The sequence below is a fragment of the Anabrus simplex genome, chromosome 1, assembly GCF_040414725.1.
Source record: "Anabrus simplex isolate iqAnaSimp1 chromosome 1, ASM4041472v1, whole genome shotgun sequence".
Lineage (NCBI taxonomy): Eukaryota > Metazoa > Arthropoda > Insecta > Orthoptera > Tettigoniidae > Anabrus > Anabrus simplex.
Window position 1 is genome coordinate 1,294,471,422 of NC_090265.1, and position 24,030 is coordinate 1,294,495,451.

The 24,030-nt window shown below is 40.3% G+C and overlaps 1 protein-coding gene across 5 annotated transcripts in view; it reads right to left on the bottom strand.

The window, feature by feature from the left end:
• LOC137496898 (sialin-like) overlaps nucleotides 1-24,030 on the bottom strand; it is a 106,061-nt gene that overhangs the window by 78,524 nt on the left and 3,507 nt on the right. For 3 of the 5 annotated variants that reach the window (XM_068225478.1, XM_068225479.1, XM_068225481.1), the window contains exons 2-4: nucleotides 11,251-11,486; nucleotides 6,259-6,489; nucleotides 1,568-1,652 (exon numbers count right to left, since the gene is read on the bottom strand). In XM_068225478.1, coding sequence (XP_068081579.1) covers nucleotides 1,568-1,652; nucleotides 6,259-6,489; nucleotides 11,251-11,486 — 552 coding nt within the window. Of the gene's footprint in view, nucleotides 1-1,567; nucleotides 1,653-6,258; nucleotides 6,490-11,250; nucleotides 11,487-13,229; nucleotides 13,342-24,030 lie in introns of those variants that run through there. The other 2 variants (XM_068225480.1, XM_068225482.1) reach the window with 2 other exon arrangements.

The window sequence follows — 24,030 nt, forward strand, 5'->3', positions numbered from 1 at the left end:
CTGGTAACACGCGAACACAATTTCGGTGGCACACCACATGCACATATTGACCTTTTTATGTATGTCGTGTACTATAGACTATACATATCCTGTGCATCGTATAGTCATAGTGTTTCAGTTTTAAGAAATAAATACCAAAAATCTAAATTCTAGTTCCATTCGGAAGTGTATTATGGCAACATTGTAACACTGATAAGTCCGGAAGCCAAGTGAAGTAAAAGTCAGATGCGGCCGGCAAGCCATTCGCTCACCCATATCAGTCAATTAGTGAAGTTTGGCTTGTGTGTGGTTGCCACCAGCGCATAATTATTCTTAGTATGTAACTGCATTTTTGTAAGACAAATAGTTGCCAAGAGATCATCCCAATTTCCAGATTTCGAGAAAATATTGCACTTTATTATAATACCTCATATTGCACAAATGAATGATATTAAGGTAAATTTTTTGAATGGTTAGAAATTGACAGTTTACAAATGGAGTTGACTGAATTTCAGGAAAGCAGTATATGGGTGAACAAATTTGTACATTCGTGAAAATCGAGTATGCTGTTGATGGTGAATACTCTCTCCAGAAGCTGGAGAACTTTATACTTGTAGTGGAACAGCCTCCCACAAATGTTTTCAGCCATGAAGAAACTTGCTACAGTACTATTTACCTTGTTTTGGTCATCATATGCATGCGAGCAGCTATTTTCTACAACAAACGTTGTAAAGTCAACAGTTAGAAACCATCTTGGTTCAGACCTAAGTGCTTCTTATGAGTTATTGAAGACAACAAGTTGTGAACCTAACATAAATGACATGACTACTAAGATTCAGCAACAAGTTTCACACTAAAGTTGAGAATGGTATTTCACTTTATGTCCTTTGGAAATATTAGTATTTTTGATTTCTATATCTAATAATACTTAATGACGAAGTGGTGTTACGGTGGGCGCTTATTATATTTAAAAAAATTATGTTATGTATTCTTAAAACATATTTAAAAAATTATTTTTGCAGTATTGGCAAGATATGACCATGGAACATGCAATTAAATGTATTATTTTACAATATACTGTATATGTAAGAATGTATTATGAAACATAGGTGCAATATGGAATTAGGGATAGAAGTCGGGTGGGGGCTTGTAGCCATTCCAAGGAAAATAACAAGTGGCACTGTAGACAATTGAGAATAATAAACCAGACTTAAAATGGCACACTAGTTGGAAAAGGTTCCCCATCCTTGCCCTAGCCATTCCGAGGGAAATGAGGAGTGTGGTAGTTTTGAATTACTCTCTCCACTGAGCCAGAATGTATTACATATTAGTATGCCAAACCCACTGAAATGTTCACACTAACCAAATCCATGTATGACACATTCACAGCATTCACTGCAGGGATCTATAGTAGTGTATGTGTGTGTTTGTTTGCTCCCTACCCTGTAATGGAAAAACTGGAGGAAGTTCATCCTCATAGCTTATCAATTATAGAGTCAACAAATATTCAGAAATAAAAGTGACTGTGCCACTTACCCCTCAGCTGGCTGTGGCATAACAAAACCTAGTGAAATCCAAGAGATCTTACCCATGATTGCTGACATAAATTTACTGCGTTCTTTTGGAGGTATCCAATGCCCAGCTGCAACATGCAATGATGGCCATGCTGTGCCCTGCACAATAAAATTAATATACATTGGAGTTAGCCACAACTATTTTCTCTAATGTGACTTTAAAGTACTAACATGAATTTTTGACTATTATTGTGCTTTTATGAATTAGCTGGGGATGTTAGTATTTATTGCCTAGATAAGCCTGGTAAGATTCTTGACTACGTATCTCTTCTTAACTGAATACTTGGTTCACTTTCCAAATGTAATTACAAAAGTATAGTATTTGTTATGATCTGATATGTCAGAAGAATTACATTCTTTCCACGTTGTCAGTAATATATGTATGACTATGAAGTTCTTGAAAAAAATTAAAAGTAGAAACTCATGGACTATGAGACATATTTGTTGATCAAAGAGTCCCAGTTGAGTCTAGCATTGCCTCCATTTACTTCAGGTTCTTCTCTTTTATATTATAATTCTTGTCCAATCTTCTTTCGAAAAACTTGTTCTTTTCTATTAGCAGAAACAATACATTTCCTACCAGTCTGACTCCTTGGCTGAATGGTCAGTGTTGAGTCCTTTGATTCAAAGGATTCTGGGCATAATTCCTGGCTGGGTTGGAGAATTTAATCTTGTCTGATTAATTCTTCTGGCTTGAGGCCTGGGTCTTTGTGTATGTTTGAAAACTTCCCTCCTCATATTCAGTCAACACACCACATTACCAACCACACAGAAACATGCAATAGTCATTACATCCCTACATATAGTATTGACATCACGAAAGACATCCAGCCATAAAAACAGGGCCAAATCCACATATGCGATGCAGGTCACATTCACAACTCCACAGTGTGGGAAAAAACAGTACAAGAAGAATAGATTTCCTACCATTACCATTATTTACCTGATAGTCTCATTCTCTGAAGGGTCAAAGTCTCTCTTCTTCACTCCCTCTCGTTCAACAATTATGAGGTTGATAATTTCAATAAACATGCCCCTTGTAAGAAATCTTTAATTATTCATTAAACTACAAATGTAATCCTATTCAAATATTTAGAGAACAATCACTTACAACAATAATCAGAACAAATTCAAAATGTTAAAAAGCTCAAATCAAATTCTTCCAGACAAATTTTAAAAGAATGCCTGTGGAAAACATTTGGTTCAAAAGCCACAGGTTGATAAGTGCTGATTTGTAGGTTGAATAAATAATCTATAGATTCAAGTGTAATGACTGCAGCGCCTCTTACGTGGGCCAAACAGGACACAGCTTCACAACCAGATATTCAGAGCATGTCAATGAAGTAAGATATAATAAGTTTTCTGCTATAGGCCAACACATTCACAACTCTAATCATAAGTTCACTGACACTGAACATGACTTTGAGATACTTCAAATAGCAAACAAAGGGCCAATCATGAACATTGTTGAAAATTGTTTTATTCATTGCGATCAATATTTCAATCCTAACTATAATTTAAATAAAATTTCTGTCCGACTCGTTGGCTGAATGGTCAGCGTACTGGCCTTCGGTTCAGAGGGTCCCGGGTTCGATTCCCGGCCGGGTCGGGGATTTTAACCTTCATTGGTTAATTCCAGCGGCTCGGGAGCTGGGTGTTTGTGCTGTCCCCAACATCCCTGCAAATCACACACCACACACAACACTATCCTCCACCACAATAACACGCAGTTACCTACACATGGCAGATGCCGCCCACCCTCATCGGAGGGTCTGCCTTACAAGGGCTGCACTCGGCTAGAAATAGCCACACGAAATTATTATTATTATTATTTAATAACATTTCTGAGAGATCTAATATTATTTTTGATCTCTTAATTAAATGGTTAAAAAATATTAGACTGCCAAAAAACAACTTGAGCTTTCAAATCATACGTATTATATATCCTCATCATTTACCCCCACTACCACATCCTTACGCTCCACCCTAGCTCCCTGACAGTTGCTCCACCTCTACCCCTCCCCTCACGTCTCCTACCCTTTGCCTCGGCCCTTAACCTTATGATTGCATCCATCAGTCCATTTCCGTCTGCCGATCAAACAGGCTGCTCAAAGTGAGTTTGTTTCTAGTTGTTTTTCGTCATTTCTAGACATTTCTTTTTATTCCTTCCTATCTTTTGCCTAATTCAGCTTTTAATTTCTTCTCCAGGTTCCAAAATCCTATATTGAAGTGAGAATTAATTCTTTGGGTCTAACCAAGTATATGCTCTATTGGTGGAAAAATATCTAATTCCCTCCATGGGAACTTAGAATTTCCAGTAAGTACATCATATGATGTTTATTATTTTTTTGGAACCAAACCACAGATCACAAGTGCCAATTTCACATGAAATTAAAACTTTGCAGCATATTTTCAATAAGATTAAAGAACTAAAGACATTTACAAGCTGGAAAACCACCATGTATATAAAACAATGGAGTCATCATCATTTTAAAAGGATTTTATACTAAAGTGCATTATCATCATGTACCATATTTTATTTAACATTCATCTATGCAGGTGTTTCAGTGTGTTTTAAATAGTGTTTGACTGATTTGACTCGTCTGATAATGGCATGAGTTAAGTGCCGAAACTAGTACCTCATGTGAACGATATGTGATCAATTCACATTAATAAATGTCTTTGTATTGAATAGGAGGACCCCTAATAATTTCAATTTGTGTATTCCCAGCAAATTCTAATAATCCTTGGAAAATGCTGTTTTATTTTATTTTAAATGAGCCCTCTCATCATGGCCTTGTAGTGGAAGTTAAAATTTACCTCAGAATTTTACACAGTCAATTATTTTTGAGAGTATTTCTTGGTTTTTACACATTTTTTCATTATGCTGTTTGTTTCTTGTATCTTCTTCTTCTTCTTATTCTTCTTCCTTTCCCTTTTCCAGATTCTCTCCAGGTAGGGTAGTGTACCAAAGCCCTCCACCTTACTCTATCTATCTACCACTCCTCTTCTGATACTTTATTGTTATCGACTCCTCTATTTGCAATACAATCCACAACAGAGCTCCTCTATCTCATTCTAGGCTGCCCCCTAGGCTTCTTTGCAGTCTCTGTATCCGTTAATGGATATTGGTATTCTCTCTCCTGGCAGTCTCATCATGTGTCCAGACCATTTCAGCTTTGCTATATCAATCTCTTCTTGTAGTTTACACACTCCCACGCTTCTCCTTATTTTCTCATTTCGTATTCTATCTCGTCTTGTCTTTCCCTGTATGATCCTCAAGAACCTCATTTCAGCTGCTTGTATTTTACTTTGTTTCTGCTTAGTCAACGTCCAGGCTGCTGAAGCATAGGTCAGTATAGGTTTATAATAGGACGAGTATAAAACCTTCTTGTCTATAGGCCTTAATTAGGGCTGATGACTTTCGATGTTAGGCCCCTTTAAACAACAAGCAAGCAAGGCCTTAATTAGTTGTGAAGCAATATTCACTGTTCCTGGCATAGCTAAGTCATCCTCATTCTTGAGGTGTTTAGCTGTTTGTAGCCTTTTCACCTAAATGCTTCAAATCCACCACTCCAGGTTTTGTCCACATAATATCACTTCCAAACTAGAAACACAGAAAAGAAAATAGCGCATTTATCTCACCACAACCGGTTAACCACTTCTACTTATTATACACTGAAGAGTTAAACCTTCTCATGTAAATTTGTCATCTGCTTGATGATGGGTGACACATAGATAAATTAAGTGTAGAACAACTGGCATTCCTCATCTCATTCTTCTCAGCGAGGGTTAATTGTGAAAATGAAATGCCTTGTAAATACTTAACACCATGTCTGTTCATAAAATTCAACTAAAATTACTGGCAACTTGAGGCATTGAAACTGGTAAATGCACACTGTACAGTTTAAAAGAATCAACACTTCATAAATACTGATTGTTAGAAGGCACAGCAAACACGACACACTGCTTACTCTTCGAGAATACTGCATAACTGTAACTGCTTGGCTGAGGGCTGGTCACACTGCAGTCCAGCTGGCACGCTTGCATGCCCGACTTCCTTGCTGCTTTCTCTGTGTGCTGAGTGAACTGCACAACACATGAGTAAGGCACAGCTAGAACAGTGGCACTACAGTCTTGCTTGGTAGTGACTGAGTGTCACATACTCTTTGGAATACCACTGCACTCAGCCTCTCTGGCCCTGGCAGATTTAGAATGAGTTACAGTAGTTTAAATACTTCAAAGGAAGTAAACATTTCGTATATGCAATTATATTGTTGTTCGCCTTCGCCAAGCACTGGGAGGAGCTACAGCCTTGCAGCTCTTATGGAGAAACTGTGCCTGTTCTTTTATCAAACATATGGTACTGCCTAATAGCCCTACTTTTACACCCTGTCTTTCTACCACATTTATTTTTAACAATGACAAAAACAGCTTCCTGCAGTTATATCACCTGCCACTTCAGTTTCTCAATAGAGCTTGATCAGTTTTATCAGCATCACATCTAAAATATTTTGCCCTTTAGTTGGTTCTGTCACTTTCTCAATATACCATGTAATCATAACTACCTTGGTATGTCTACTATTCAATCTTCTGTAGAAAATTTCTTTACCTTGAAGTTATGGGAACAAGAGAACTTAACCCAAAATTAATACAATTCAAGTTATAACTCTTAAATTATGATGATAGTGGATTTTATACATACCCCAACAAGGCCTTGTATCATTCTTAGGGCAACCAGAGCCCAGGGATCAACTGTTGCAAATAATGGAATGAGGAATGTAGTGACACACATAAACAGATTACTGCACCCAAAGACCACTTTAAAGCCATATCGCTGTGAGAGGATACCACCAGGAATTTGAGTGGACCAGTAGAACCAGTAAAACGCTCCCAATACATATGCTTGCTGTTTCTCATCCCAGTTGAATCTTGTCTGGAAATATATTTAAAAAAATCTTATTGTAATCCAAAGTTTGGGTATTGTTATAGACTGGCAGTTTATGAGAATTTCATGTTTAAAACTCTACACTTTCTTGACCTCCGGTGCAAAAGACAAGAGTATAATATATCTACATCTGATCTTACAGTTTCAGGTGACTCTCCAAACATCACAACCTACCCACTTCTATCTGCAGGGTTATATGGGATTCCTTTCTCCAGGGGTGCATTCTATGTTGGTAACATGTAGATGAGTATCTGTGCTCACCTAAAGGTACACGAGAGAAAGTGTCACTTATGTTAGGTGGTAAAATCAGCTGTAGTGCAACATCGGAGATGGGAATCACATCATTCCAAGACAGTGAGGTCGTTTCGATCACATCTCACTACCAGGCCCATTATACTGTTCGAATTGTTTGGCTTTCTTGAAGGACTAGTACATGTAAATAGGCATTGTATAGATCCAAGATACAACAAGAATAAGGATGCTTTACAGTCATCGGCACTGGATAAGGAATAACCTGCAGTCGTTTGTTTGCAACTATCTTGCAGTCCATACATTATTTGTCTTAGGAATGGGTATACCATGTTGTGGGTATGTTAGATATTCAGCCTGAAGGCTGGCTGAATCCTCAACAGTTCTACAATCAGCTGTTGTAGATGACCTATGCATCACTGAAGAGGTGTACTAGGGAAATGAGGAGTGAGGTAGTTTCCTGTTGCTTTCCTCACTGAGCCAGAAGTTTCTTTTACATATCAGTCCGCCAAGCTCACTGAAATGCATGCACGAACTGACCCTATGAGCGATATTTTAATACCATTCATAACAGGGACTGGCTGCATAAGGAATAGTATTACAGTACTAGCATCGCTCAAACGTCAGTCACTTTTATATTGTCAAATCCAAGAATGAGATTGAGACAGGTCAATGAAAGTAAATGGTACCGATAGAATTGGGAAGTCTTGGAACACCTTCCACATTAATCCTGACATGAGTTCTAGTGACTTGGGTTTGTTTCCTCAACTGAAAGAACCTCTTGAGGTAACCAAATATTGTGAAGTGTCCACCGTTTCAATACCAGTCAAGGTGGAATCCCCTCAGTTTTCAGATCAAATCAAAATCACTATATTTGTGAATGAGGTGTCTACCACGGTGGAAAATGGTACACAAAAATACATTGTTATCAAGCACTAAATTCTAAATTAACAAGAGAAAAAGACATTTTCCTAAAATACACTATTGTACAATTTACACTAACAATTTTTCCATTAAACACACAGCTCATCCTTAGTAAATTTATATTACAAAATTCTACTCATAATATCTTCTGTACTTACAAACATAATCAGCTCATATGAAGTATGTGGAATTACTTCAAATAATACTGTACAACTGCTATAAGATACTCACACACCACACATAACACTATCCTCCACCACAATTACATGCAGTTACCAACACATGATAAATAGCCACATGAAATTATTAATTATTACTGCTATAAGATTAAAATTTACATTGTTTTTTTTTCTTCTTTTTTTTTGTACCTAACAAGCGTAATGACCTGCTGTGTCTTAACCAGAGCCCCTTTCGCCACCGCTTTTCAGAGTTCCTGAAGGACCTTCACAGCTACCGCAGCAGTCCCAGGCCCTCGAAGTCCCCACAGTACTTCACCCCTACAGGCAGTTCCCTACTTCGGCTGCCCAATCTCCATAGACCAGGGGATGGAATTAATTTATTCACAAAATTTCTTTATGTACAATAACCTGCACAGGTCGAATGTTGCTTAACCTCAACATTTCTTTGTCAATACAGGCTTTAATATTTATGACCTTAGATCTTAGGCCCCTTTAAACAACAAGCGACAACAAAGAACCTCTCCGAGGCATCAGGTCTCCTGATATCCCATCAGTGCTCCAAGCAGCAGAACACTCCATCACTGTGATCAATCACTCATTCAGAGGCAGATCCAGGATTCCCTAATGGGGAGGGGGCTACATTATTTTTAAAGATACCACAAAGCAAAAACAACAAGTTTATAGTTTGTAGTAAAGTGAAAAGAGAGAACTGTACTAAGAGGCTACACATATCCCCTTCAACAATTCAAAATTTTATAGTTCCATACATTTTCATGAATATTAAAGCATTCTCATTGTCACGTGGCTATCAAAACTGCACTAAGCATTCAGTATGAAACATTTTTGTACATAAATATAATATGAAGGAAAATTTTTCGTCCGACTCGTTGGCTGAATGGTCAGTGTACTGGCCTTCTGTTCAGAGGATCCTGGGTTTGATTCCCGGCCGGGTCGGGCATTTTAACCTTCATTGGTTACTTCCAATGGCCCGGGGGCTGGGTGTTTGTGCTGTCCCTGCAACTCGCACACCACACATAACACTATCCTCCACCACAATAACACGCAGTTACCTACACATGGCAGATGCTGCCACCCTCATTGGAGGGTCTGCCTTACTAGGGCTGCACTCAGCTAGAAATAGCCACAAAATTAAAATTAAGGAAAATTCTTCAAAGAATTTAGCAATTTTCTAATATATTTTATAGATTACTGTTAACATGGAAGATGTACCAAGCGTGGAAAATCATGCAAGCCAACACTACCAAACATTAAAAACCTGTTATTTTCATACGTGCATTTTGTTATGAATAAGTAATAATAATGGCATATGCTGAAACATGTCCTAAATGTTGACTATTTAATTAGAATATTGTAAATTAGTACTGAACAGGTGGAACCAAATATAATTTTTCTGTCAAGGAATAAAAATTAATATATGTAAAGTCAATACAGAATCCATAATGAAGTTTATAAGTTGCAATTCTTAAGGATTTGTCAGATGTGTTCTATTGTTGAACGTTTTGGACAAAATCCTGCCTAGTAGTCCTCTATGTAAGTGTGTTAATTGGGAATGGATTATGTTTGAAAAACCTTTTCTACCATACAATGAAGTGTAATGCCACAGTAGTTAGCATGCTACGGCTTTTCACCCTTCTTGAATATGAAAAATCTGTTATCTATGGGTAGTATACACATTTTCTGGACTGTGAGAAAACAATGCTATTGATGTTGAATTCCTCAATTGTTTGATGTATGTTTTGTACATCCACAACATAAATAACTACACTGTCAGCCAAAATTAAGTTTCAGAAATGTATTTTACACTTATGTTCATTAATTTCATTTTTATTAATTTTTATATTGATTATAATTAATGCCTGGTGCCTTGGCCGAAGGGGTCAGCATTGCTGCCTTCAGTTCAGAGGTCCCGGTTTTGATTTCCGACCGGGTGGAGCATTTTAACCATTCCTAGCTAACTCCCACGACTTGGAGATAGGGTGTTAGTTTTTTTTTTTTTTTTGGTTTTTCAATAATTTTCATTAATTTCATTTTTATTAATTTTTATATTGATTATAATTAATGCCTGGTGCCTTGGCCGAAGGGGTCAGCATTGCTGCCTTCGGTTCAGAGGTCCCGGTTTCGATTTCTGACTGAGTGGAGCATTTTAACCATTCCTAGCTAACTCCCATGACTTGGAGAAAGGGTAATACCAATATAATGGTCCGTTATTGGACACTGGAGAAAGGGTGTTAGTTTTTTTTTTTTTTTTTTTTTTTGTTTTTTTCAATTTCCTTTATGTTGCATCAACACTGATACTGCAGGTCTTATGGTGACGATGGGATGGGAAAGGGCTAGGAATGGGAAAGAAGCAGCCATGGCCTTTATTAAGGTACAGCAAATTTGCCTGGTGTGGAAATGGGAAAACACAAACAACCATCTTCAGGGCTGCCAACAATGGGGTTCAAACCCACTATCTCCCGAATGCAAGCGCACAGCTGCATGACCTTAACCACACGGCCAACTCGCTCAGTACTGGGTGTCAGTGATTGTCCCTTTACACACTCCCTCATATGCACATAACGCACCACACTACCAACCACCCCAGAAAGAAGTAATATTCTGTGACCCTATCAGAGTGTGGTAAAAGTGGAGATGAAATAGCTTTGGAAGATAAAAAAATCAGAAGAGGCAGAGCTAAATGTAGCAACTCAAAGAGTTTTAAAGATGGAACTGGAATCCAGAAACAAGGACTGAGATGGTACACACACATTGCAAGAATGAAGGAAGAAAGGAAGCCAAAGCAAGTATTTGAGGCTAGACCTGAACGTACGCGAAGAAGATGATGTTCCAGGAATGAATGGATCTAGGATGTTGGAGAGGTGGCAAAGAGGTAGGAAATGAATCTGCTGAGGATAGCAATACTTATAGAAAGTAGCAAACAGTCCCAATGCCAAAAGGAAGAAGAAGAAGAAGAAGAAGAAGAAGAAGAAGAAGAAGAAGAAGAAGAAGAAGAAGAAGAAGAAGAAGAAGAAGAAGAAGAAGAAGTATCTTAATGTTGTTTTGGAAAAATGTAATCAACTAGTAATATACATGTAAATTGAGGAGAGAATTTTGGGACCAAATAGAAAAAACTCCCATAAATTCTTGGTGGTAATATCTTGGAACAATTCATTGAGGCAACATTAGTATACAATATTTCCCAAATATAGATTACATTCCACAGTTTTTAACCAACTAAAATATCCTGACTAAATATTACAGTCAAGTATGAAACACATGGACTGAAGAATTAAAATAGTATCTGGGAAAACATAACTTGATGATATAATAAGTGTTATTAAAACATCAAAGCAATGCTATGCTACTCAGATATGACCCTTATAATTAAAAATCTTACCTCCTCCTCACTCCTTTCTTGGATACTTGAAACATTAGAGAAGTTAAACTTCATAGAGTGAGTTTGTGAAACCTCTGGCTGGTAACATTCAGTTACTGCTGCAGTGTTATCACCATTCCGATCCTGGTTCCAAACCATAGCCACAATAGCAATGTTAATATTAGTCCGTATCATATAGTTGACTCCTGCTCCAGTGAAGACAAGGCACCAGAGTACACTTCTGCATGATATGCAATCTGTGTATAATATCAATGGAATTATACATACATACATACATACATACATACATACATACATACATTTCCTTTTACAGTGTATGATTTAAGAGAATTTTGCAGTAAGAGCATTATATATTTATCTGTTTCAGTTTAAATAACATAGAAACTATGTAATTATGAAATTACTGTAATTTAGGCTATATAAGAGATGTAAGTTGGGATTTTAATCAGTGGCAGTTTCAAATTTTGAAAACCATAACTCTAGGAAAGATTAATGACAACAAAAACCAGGTAGAAAAGACACAAGCATGATGAGAATGTAACAGTGTCATTTCATATTTTTTTATAAACAATATTCTGCAGGAGATGGATAAGTGATTTTTACCAGAATACAGATTTATTTCACACTGTTTCTGCTGCTGATCCTTCCTCAGATTTACTCATGAATTCAAAAATCCTCTACACCTTTGGTAGAGTATGTAACTGAGATGAGGAATCTATTTCTTATATAAATAGTTTGCCTTTGCTGGCAGGACATAGTGTTTACAGTGCACTATGTCTTCTGGTATAGGCTAGAGCAATTTTGTTACTTTCATTGATCTGTCTCAGCTTTATCCTTAGCTTTGACAAAATGAAAGTGACTGAGGTATGAGTGATGCTAGTAATGCCATTTCTTCTGCAGCCAGTCCCTGCTATGAATGGTGTGAAGATATTGCTCATAGGGTCGGTTGGTGCATGCATTTCAGTGGGCTTGGCAGACTGATACGTAATAGCAACTTCTGGTTCAGTGAGGAAAGCAACGGGAAACTACCTCACTCCTCATTTCCCTAGTACGCCTCTTCAGTGATGCCTAGGCCATCTATGACAGCTGATGGCGGAGCTGTTGAGGATCCAACCAGCCTTCGGGCTGATGACTAAACATACATACATACATATAAATAGTCAGTGTTCTCCTCTCAAAATAATGTATCAGGATTGTGACAATACACTTCACATTTTCTCTAAATTAACCAAAGAGAAAGGTGTTACAAGGAGATAAAAGATTTATTAAAATTTGTATTAGTTCTTCTTGTGACTACTGTCAAGGCAAAGTAAAATTTCTCAACAGTGGAACTTATCAAAACATTCTTGAAGACAACTATGACCAGGCAACAGCTTAGTAATCTAGCAGAAAGAGAAAAGCTACCACTTCATATGTGAACCAATTACATCATTGATGAGTTCATCTCACACCTTCATTATGTAGCATGAAAATGTATGTGACATGTTGAACATTATGCTGCTTTTGAATTTCTGAAAAAATGAGCATACAAGTACATAGGTTCAGGGCCATCCAAAATATTTCTTCTAGAACCACCATTGATTTAACATCAGTACTTTGCAATGATGGCATTTTAAAGTTTTGTTTTTTGATGTTATCTTGAGCTACATAGTGATATATTCATGTGATACATTTTAGCAAGATCCAGCAGTTACATTTCCCAAGAATATTTTTAATAGGTTCACTAATACAAATTTGTATTTTCTTCAAAATCATTTAGGTATCTCTAATTTTTCCTTAATAGAAGCTGGCACAAATGGATGGTGTTGTCTGGAAGTAGAATAATCTTCTGTTGAGCTCTGTTCATTTTTCAGTTATATCAAGAGAGATGTAATTTGAGAAATTATTCCAATTTGTTCCTTTGATGCTTCTTTTATTAATCTTCTAAAATAAAGTAAAGTAATACTGAACCAATCTTTTAAAAGAGTTTGTAAACCTACATTAACTTGGTATGATGACAAAGAGTTTATTCTTTTAGTCTTCAGTGATCATAGACATACACGACGCAGTACGCAACATTCAGAGGAAGAACCTTACCGTCTGCTATACCAACATACATACATACATTATCATTATAGACTGTTATGCCTTTCAGCGTTCAGTCTGCAAGCCTCTGAGAATTAACTAAACGTCGCCACAATCCTCGATTTGCAACTAGTGTTGTGGCCTCATTTAGTTCTATACCTCTTATCCTTAAATCATTAGAAACAGAGTCTAACCATCGTCGTCTTGGTCTCCCTCTACTTCTCTTACCCTCCATAACAGAGTCCATTATTCTCCTAGGTAACCTATCCTCCTCCATTCGCCTCACATGACCCCACCACCGAAGCTGGTTTATGCGTACAGCTTCATCCATCGAGTTCATTCCTAAATGAGCCTTTATCTCCTCATTCCGAGTACCCTCCTGCCATTGTTCCCACCCGTTTGTACCAGCAATCATTCTTGCTACTTTCATGTCTGTTACTTCTAACTTATGAATAAGATATCCTGAGTCCACCCAGCTTTCGCTCCCGTAAAGTTGGTCTGAAAACAGACCAATGTAAAGATAGTTTCGTCTGGGAGCTGACTTCCTTCTTACAGAATACTGCTGATCGCAACTGCGAGCTCACTGCATTAGCTTTACTACACCTTGATTCAATCTCGCTTACTATATTACCATCCTGGGAAAAAACACAACCTAAATACTTGAAATTATCGACCTGTTCTAGCTTTGTATCACCAATCTGACATTCAATTCTGTTGAATTTCTTACCTACTGACATCAATTTAGTCTTCGAGAGGCTAATTTTCATACCATACTCATTGCACCTATTTTCAAGTTCTAAGATGTTAGACTGCAGACTTTCAGCACAGTCTGCCATTAAGACCAAGTCGTCAGCATAGGCCAGGCTGCTTACTACATTTCCACCTAACTGAATCCCTCCCTGCCATTTTATACCTTTCAGCATATGATCCATGTAAACTACAAATAGCAAAGGTGAAAGATTACAGCCTTGTCTAACTCCTGTAAGTACCCTGAACCAAGAACTCATTCTACCATCAATTCTCACTGAAGCCCAATTGTCAACATAACTGCCTTTGATTGATTTTAATAATCTACCTTTAATTCCATAGTCCCCCAGTATAGCGAACATCTTTTCCCTCGGTACCCTGTCATATGCTTTCTCTAGATCTACGAAACATAAACACAACTGCCTATTCCTCTCGTAGCATTTTTCAATTACCTGGCTCATACTGAAAATCTGATCCTGACAGCCTCTCTGTGGTCTGAAACCACACTGGTTTTCATCCAATTTCCTCTCAACGACTGATCGCACCCTCCCTTCCAAGATGCCAGTGAATACTTTGCCTGGTATACTAATCAATGAGATACCTCGATAGTTATTGCAATCCTTCCTGTTCCCTTGCTTATAGATAGGTGCAATTACTGCTTTTGTCCAATCTGAAGGTACCTTACCAACACTCCACGCTAATTTTACTACTCTCTGAAGCCATTTCATCCCTGCCTTCCCACTATACTTCACCATTTCAGGTCTAATTTCATCTATTCCTGCTGCCTTATGACAATGGAGTTTATTTACTATCCTTTCCACTTCCTCAAGCATAATTTCACCAACATCATTTTCCTCCTCCCCATGAGCTTGGCTGTTTGCAACACCACCATGATGATTTCCTTTTACATTGAGAAGATGTTCAAAATATTCCCTCCACCTCTCCAGCGATTCCCTGGGATCTATTATGAGTTCACCTGAATTACTCAAAACACTGTTCATTTCCTTTTTCCCTCCCTTCTTAAGATTCTTTATTACTGTCCAGAAAGGTTTCCCTGCTGCTTGACCTAGCCTTTCCAGGTTATTACCAAAATCTTCCCATGACTTCTTTTTGAATTCAACAACTATTTGTTTCACTCTGTTTCTTTCATCTACGTACAAATCCCTGTCTGCCTCAGCCCTTGTTTGGAGCCATTTCTGATAAGCCTTCTTTTTACGTTTACAGGCTGCTCTCACTTCATCATCCCACCAAGATGTTCGCCTTTTCCCATCTTTACACACAGTTGTTCCTAGGCATTCCCTTGCTGTTTCTACTACAGCATCCCTGTATGCCACCCATTCACTTTCTTTATCCTGAACCTGCTTACTGTCTACTGTTCGAAACTTCTCACTAATCATATCCATGTATTTCTGTCTAATTTCCTCGTCCTGGAGATTTTCTACCCTTTTTCGTTTGCAGACAGATTTCACTTTCTCTACCCTAGGCCTACAGATACTTAGTTCACTACAGATCAGATAGTGATCTGTATCATCGAAAAATCCCCGAAAAACTCGTACATTCCTAAAAGATTTCCTGAATTCAAAGTCTGTTAAGATATAGTCTATTATGGATCTGGTACCCCTAGCCTCCCATGTGTAGCGGTGAATAGCCTTATGCTTAAAGAATGTATTCGTAACAGCTAAACCCATACTAGCACAGAAGTCCAGCAAACGCTTCCCATTCCCATTAGCTTCCATATCTTCCCCACATTTACCAATCACCCTTTCGTATCCTTCAGTTCTATTCCCAACTCTCGCATTGAAATTGCCCATTAGCACTATTCTATCCTTGCTGTTGACCCTGACCACAATGTCACTCAATGCTTCATAAAACTTGTCAACTTCATCCTCATCTGCACCCTCACATGGTGAATACACAGACACAATCCTTGTCCTAATTCCTCCCACTGACAAATCTACCCACATCATTCGCTCATTTACGTGCCTATCCGAAACTATGTTGCGTGCAATGGTATTCCTGATAAAGAGCCCTACCCCAGACTCTGCCCTTCCCTTTCTAACACCCGTCAAGTACACTTTATAATCTCCTATCTCTTCCTCCTTATCTCCCCTTACCCGAATATCACTTACTCCTAGCACATCCAGATGCATCCTCTTTGCTGACTCAGCCAGTTCTACCTTCTTTCTTCCATAAGCCCCATTAATATTGATAGCTCCCCATCGAATTCCATTCGTTCGCCAAGTTGTTTCCAAGGAGTCCCTCGCCTGTCAAATGGGAGTGGGACTCCATTACTCCCATAGGTCCGAGGCTTGCTTGCTGAAAATATAATTCGCACATTATTTCCTAATAATTAATACTACCGAGCAAGTGGGCATGCAGTTAGGATACCAATATAATGGTCCATTATTGGACATTATAAATTTTCCAGCGAACTCATTCTTGGTTGCCTGCGTTTCGCCCTCGTGTGCTAAGGTGGGCTCATCATTTGGTACTTAGCACACCTACCAAGACGCATGGCTAGAGGATACCGTGGAGGCTACTACTACTACTAAACGTTTTCATTCCTCCCCTGAAGGGGACACCGTCTCTCAGGCCGGAAGATTTGTTACGGTGAAGGAGATGTGAGGAGAGGATGAGGGGTAGGCGGCCGTAGCCTATACTACGAACTGTCCCAGCACTCGCCTTAGTGCAGGAGAATGGAAAACCATGGAAAACCATTCTTAGGATAGCCGATGGGTGGGACCAGGCGTGAAGTCCAGCACTGTGCCCCAGGCCCGTCTCCCGAATGCAGAGGCATAGAGCCACGGGAAAGCCATGGCCAAATTTCCTCTGCTCGGTTGGCCGGTCAGAGTACAGAGCATATGGGACAACAACACACTGTGCATCTACCGACCCCGTGGAGGCCACTGCATAGGCTGCTTGAAGCCACCAGCAGTGCCAACACAAACTCTTGCCATGGTAGCGAGTTTAACTCGGAAACCGGCAGATACTCCTTGTATCACTTCCCACTCTTCCCTGCTATCTTTCTTCTTAGAAATTAATAGCATGTCGGAGGCCATGTAGATTGAGTTGATGGTCACAGCGGGGGAGCACGCTACGGGGGCCCCCCCCCGTAAAAAAAAACTGCACGGCATCCACAACGTCTCATCACACTCCACGTGATTTTATCGGCTGGGTGACCCTCCACCCATCAGCTACTCAGTCGGCCCAAGAACAATCAATAGGCAGACGCCTCGTTGGCTGTCGCCTCCCCCCTTCACAATGTATACCTGCCTCATCAAGGACGTGGACACCACTTTCTCAGAACTATTCATTGAGCTTGAACTTCGCCAGTCCGGCACCCCAGTGTACAGCATTCTCCGGCTCCGAAAAGAATCAAATCCTTTCACAGCAGATCCTGGCCTACTTCCACGATCCAGTTGCCACGGCAGACTTCATATCCAACGGTGCGACAATCTACGGCAGACTACATGAAGTGGTCCCTACTCCTGAGGAAATCTTACAGGAAACGCGCCTTCATCCTAACCCCATTTCCACTGTTCATGTCAGTCAACCTCGCACACTCCACCAGTCTTCAGCGCCCCCCACCTCCATGACATCCACACTCACCACTGCTATTGTAACTACCACAACCTTCACCACTTCTGCCCATACTCCCCCGTATACTTCTACCCTTAATACCACGACTATTTACCCCTCTCTTATCATGTCCATCCCCACCACCTCCCTATCTGCCACCTTACCTAATCCCCAGCAGCTGCCTGCCAACTCCCTGGATGCCACCACCACACACCACCACAGCTCAGCAAGCCTTTCACAGACAAGCAGCCACTGCAACAGCCCATCGCCACCTTCCATCTCCGAGCTGTGTCCTCCATGGTGTTGACCCTGCCATCACCGAACAGGACCTACTGAACGAACTTCAAATAGCAGGCATCCCAGCACGTCGAGCATACCGTATATTCAACGCCAACGGCCCTACGTTTATGGTCCACCTACAACTTTCATCGGATGACGACGTCCACTATCTGATCTCCAACGGCGTCTGACTTCACAGGCGAACCTACAGAGTGGAGCACTCTCGCTCCCCACCCCATGCCGCATGCTCCCCTCCTCATTACCCTCCTCATAGCCTTCAGCCAGCTCCGCCACCCACCCCGCCCCCGTCAACCGTTTATCTACCTGCTCCACATCCCACCTTTGTCCTACCGCCCCTCCCGATATTGGACCTTTTTTGTCTTTTCACCACCTCAATCACAAATATCACCACATCCCTATACTACCTTATGCTGCAATACTACCCCAGTCCTTCCTTCTACAACTTCATATCGAACCTGCCAACTGTACCAGCTCAATACATGTAAACTCTGTACGTAACTCTCTGTAATAAATTCTCTTTTTGGTATTGCACGTCCGAGATACGCAATTCAATTTCTCGACTTTATTACTCTGGTATTTGTAGGGGTCTGCTTAAGCGGGGTGCTTTGTGTTGTCGCGGTGCCTTTGCGCCAGTCCATTATTTTCCCTCCAATTCTTGTATGTACAGCACATACACCCACTTTTATTTTCCTTCACTTCTTTTCCTTATACCCTACAGCCAAAAAGCTCCTAGTTGAGCTGATGGCCCGCCCCCTCCTTGCAAGAGGAGTGGGAATGAAATAACTGCCTTGATGATGATGATGAGGATGCCTCCACGGGGTCAGTAGATGCAGAGTGGGTTGTTGTCCCATATGCTCTGTACTCTGACCGGCCAACTGAGCAGAGGAAAGTTGGCCACGGCTTTCCTGTGGCTCTATGCCTCTGCATTCAGGAGACGGGCTGGGGCACAGTGCCGGACTTCACGCCTGGTCCCACCCGTCGGCTGTCCTGAGAATGGTTTTCCATGGTTTTCCATTCTCCTGCACTAAGGCGAATGCAGGGACAGTTCGTAGTATAGGCCACAGCCGCCTACCCCCTCACCTTCTCCGCACATCTCCTTCACCATAACAAATCTTCCGGCCTGAGAGATGGCGTCACCGTCTAAGTGGCCCACCTCCCCCTTCAGGGGAGGAATGAAAACGTTTAGTACTAGTGGTAGTAGTAGTAGTAGCCTCCACGAGGGGGAACGAGGGCTCATCACTCCTTTGGCTCTTCCTGTATTTTTGATCAGCCAGAGGACGCCACATCTATACTTCGTTCTTCGCTGAGCCAATTAGCATATCGGATGTCCACAAGTCGGGTTGACAGCCTTTCCCAGCCAGCCATGTCTCCTCTCCTAGTAAGTGATGTTGACCCAGCTCTATCGGTTGAATACATTGCTAATGAACTTCGCCGGCTCGGTGTCTTCAGTGTCACTTGCCTCTATTACGGCTCTGTTCCTGCACTGGAGATTCTTCTTCATTTCCATTCTGCCAGTACCGGCCATTCCGTCCAAGCTACCGGCGTGGTTATCCAGCGCAGACGTCATCGTGTATCATCTACACCAGCACACATCAACGCTCAAGAACCTGTACCGCCCGCTGCTCGCCCGCCTCCACCATATACACCACCCCCACTTCCATCGTCTTCTTGTTGCACCACTAACACCATCGCAATTACTTTCATCTCTGTTCCTATCTCTCCCAACATTTCACCTACCGTACCTGTCACTACCACGACTACTCCCATTATCACCACTACTTCTACGCAACTTTCTCTCATGACTTCTATTACTACTACCACCTCATGCCATCCATCTCCTCTCCTGACCTCTCTTCCTCTCCGTCCCAATCCTGAACAGACACGTCGTCAGGAAACGTCTCAACCACCATCTATCGAGGGAACTTCTACCGATCCTCCTGACAATGCGGCACGTTCATCTTCGCCACCACCGCCATCTGATCATACCTCAACTTACAGCTGTGTTCTGTGCAGTATGGACCCCAACATAGCGCCTGCTGCCATCACACGTGACCTTCGCCAGGCCGGAGTACCTGTCAAGAGAGCATCCCGCATCTATAACTCCGACGGTCCCACATTTCTGGTGAGACTCCAGCTGCCGACACACACCGACCTCATCTCCCCGCTCCACCACCTCCCAACTACTTTATGCCTCCCTTACCTAACCCGGACCTTTTCCACCGTATCCTCACTTCCCTTGTTAACTTCTCCTCATTTTACCATCTCCTAGCCCTCCATCTTTTCCGTCACACCATCATGTAAAGCTCTGTATTTAACATATACTATTGTATCTCTGCTCAATAAAGCCTCATCTCTCATTTGTAAAAAAAAAAAAAAAAAACTTAGCCAAGAGGCCCCTATTCTCCCCACTCCTTAATCACATATCTCCTTTCCCCTCTCCTTCTATCAAATCTCCTCAACTCCGCCCAAGCTCCCGGCCAGAGGGAGGGTGTAACCCTTCAGGTGGCCCGCCCCACCCCCTCAGGGTGGGGAATGAAAACGTTCTTGAATGAACAAAGCCTCCACGGCGTCGGTAGATGCAGAGTGGGTTGTTGTCCCATATGCTCTGTACTCTGACCGGTCAATCGAGCAGAGGAAAGTTGACCACGGCTCTACCATGGCTCTACGCCTCTGCATTCGGGAGACGGGCCTGGGACACAGTGCCGGACTTCACGCCTGGTCCTACCCGTCGGCTGTCCTGAGAATGGTTTTCCATTCTCCTGCACTAAGGCAAATGCCGGGACAGTTCGTAGTATAGGCCATGGCCGCCTACCCTTCACCTTCTCTGCATATCTCCTTCACCGTAACAAATCTCCCGGCCTGAGAGACGGCGTCACCGTCCAAGAGGCCCGCCTCCCCCTTCAGGGGAGGAATGAAAACGTGTAGTATTAGTAGTAGCCTCCACGGTATGCACTAGCCATGCATCTTGGTAGGTGTGCTAAGTACCAACTGATGAGCCCATCTTAGCACACGAGGGCGAAACGCAGGCAACCAAGAATGAGTTAGCTGGAAAATTTATAATGTCCAATAACAGACCATTGTATTGTTATTGTAAATTTACTCATTCAGGACAAATATTTCATGTTCCCTATAGGAAGCAACATCTATATCATGCAGTTAGGGTCACAAAGATGCGTAAAAGCCACAATTCCGATTATAAAAATAAGCAGCATTAGAAATTTAATTTAAATAACGCACAAGTAGAAAATGGAAATTAGGTCTATAAAATAGAAGATAGATAAAAGGAAAAATTGGAAGATAGGGGAGGGAGGAACAAGGAAATAATCAGGCTGCTTAGATTATGCTATGTAGACACTGAGTGTATGACATGTGTTCCCGAAGAGATAGTTTTTTCACCCAAGTACACTTCAAACATTTGTCCATTGAAAGTCCTTTGGTAAAATGAGTTAAAATCTTATCACTACAATTGAGTGCTTGTCGACATCACATGTTCCTACATTTCTTCTGAAGCCAAATTGATCTTCTCCCAATTCAATTTCACACGTGAAGAAATACTGACTTTACGTCTGATCTTAGAGGATCGAATTAAGAATGACAAGCTCACATACATGGCGTCTGTAGGTCTAGAAAAGGCATTTGATAATGTTGATTGGACTATTTCAGATTCTGAAGGTGATTGGGATCAAATACTGAAAACTAAGGATTATCTACAATCTGTATAAAAATCAGTCAGCAGTAATAAGGATCGAGGGCTTTGAAAAAGAAGCAGAAATCCAGAAAGGAGTGAGACACTGTTGCAGTTTGTCCCCCTTCCTTTTTAATGTTTATATAGAACAGGCAGTAAAGGAAATCAAAGAGGAATTTGGGAAGGGAATCAGAATCCAAGGAGAGGAAATAAAAACCCTGAGGTTTGCTGATGATATTGTTAGTTTATCTGAGACTGCAGAAGATCTGGAGAAGTTGCTGAATGGTATGGATGAAGTCTTGGATAAGGAGTACAAGATGAAAATAAATCAGTCCAAAACACAAGTAATGGAGTGCAGTCGAAAAAAGTCAGGTGATGCAAGTAATGTTAGATTAGGGAACAAAGTCTTAAAGGAAGCAATGAATATTGTTACTTTTCTAGTAAAATAAATAACAATGGCAGAAGTAAGGAGGACACAAAATGCAGACTAGCACAAGTAAGGAAGGCCTTTCTTTAAAAAAAAAAAAAAAAAAAAAAATTGCTCACTTTGAACATTGATATAGGAATTAGACTGATATTTTTGAAGGCTTTCATCTGGAGCGTGGCAATGAATGGAAGTAAAACATGGATGATAACTAGCTCAGAAAGAAGGAGAATTGAAGCATTTGAAATGTGGTGTTACAGAAGAATGCTGAAGGTGAGATAGATAGATTGAATCATGAATGAAGAGATACTGAATCAAATTGGTGAGAGAAAATCAATTTGGCAAAATTCGACAAGAAGAAGAGATAGAATGATAGGACACATCTTAAGACACCCAGGAGTTGTGCAGTTGATTTTTGAGGGCAGTGTAGGCTGTAAGAACATTAGGGGTAGACCAAGATATGAATATGACAAGCAGATTAGATCAGGTGTAGGATGCAGCAGTTAGTATGTAAAAACTCAAACAACAACATTTTCATAACAGAATTTAATAAGGTATCCTGTTTACCCAGTAGCAGTGATTAGGTGGGACGAGGGGGGGGAGCAGTTGCCCCCCACTTTGTGGAGAAAATATTACATTTTTATTCCATTTCAGCCAGCTGAATCTAGGAATTATTAAAAAAAGCAATTTGTACGAGCCCTGTCGTCTTATCAGCTGATTCTTTCCTTATTTTCTTTAATCATTAACAAAATTTTAAGCAGAAATATGCACAAAATGTCATGACGTAGTATACACTTTGCTGGTGCTGTAAGGAAGGGTAGCAGGGTATATATTTTTGCCAAGGTCATGATGATTTACCCACTTGCCGTGCACATTCGTTAGTCTGCAAGTCTCTTTAGTGTCTGTTAATTTCTTAGTGTGTGGTCAAATATTAAATTATTTTAATTGTGTAATCACACTGTACTTTTATTTAATTGTAATAAATGTGTAATATTGTTCCTATGGCAAAAGTTTTATTGTATAGTATTCAATCAAAATCACACAAAACTATTATTACCGCACTTAAATTGGTATATCAGCTTTTACCTCTGTCGAAATTCGCTCAGAGAGCATCAGAAAGCTTACCACTTTGTAGCTTTTCTTCCTTTCAGTTTTGACGTATATCCTCCCCCTCCACCAACTGCTATATCCCACAAATCCGGGTACTGCTTGTTGTATTTTATTTTTTTGCCCTTGCACTTTCAACTCCCAATTGCCACTACTGTATTTACCAATCAACTTTGCTAGATCTTCATCAACAATCACAACATTAACAGGGACTTCCAACTTAGTACAATGAAGCAATTTATATTCAACCATCAATTCTCTATCCAACAATTCCCTATTTCCTTCTTCAACAACTATCAACCTACAGAGTCAACTAATATTATTATAACATACAGTAACTTCAATTTCCCCAACCATAACAACTATATGGTTATCAAGCATTCTTAAATGAACATTAGAAGAGCACATTTTAAAATTACCAAACTGTTCCTTATAAATAATCTTCAGAATGACTGAAATTCCTGCTCCAGAATCCAGCTCCATACATAAATGTTTGTTATTAACAGTCTAAGGTCTGATTACATCATTATTGCAGAAGTTCATCTGAACAAAATTTGATACTGACTGATGTTCATCATGCACACCTACGCAATTAATTCCCAACAATTCAATACCTGATATAAGTACCAAAGTGGTTGCAGTTATGATTACAGCATCTGTAACTCTTAAAATTACTTGCATTAAAATTATGATTATTTCCTCCACAACACTTACACTAGCTCAGCCTTTCTTTCTCATTGAGCTGCCTGGTATTGAATGGTGTGATATACTTCACAATAACAACGTGGTCGACCTCTTAATATGTTGATGAAGCTCTCATGAAAGCAGCCTCTTTCTTCACAGATACTTCAATTACTGGTAGGACTTTTAATGA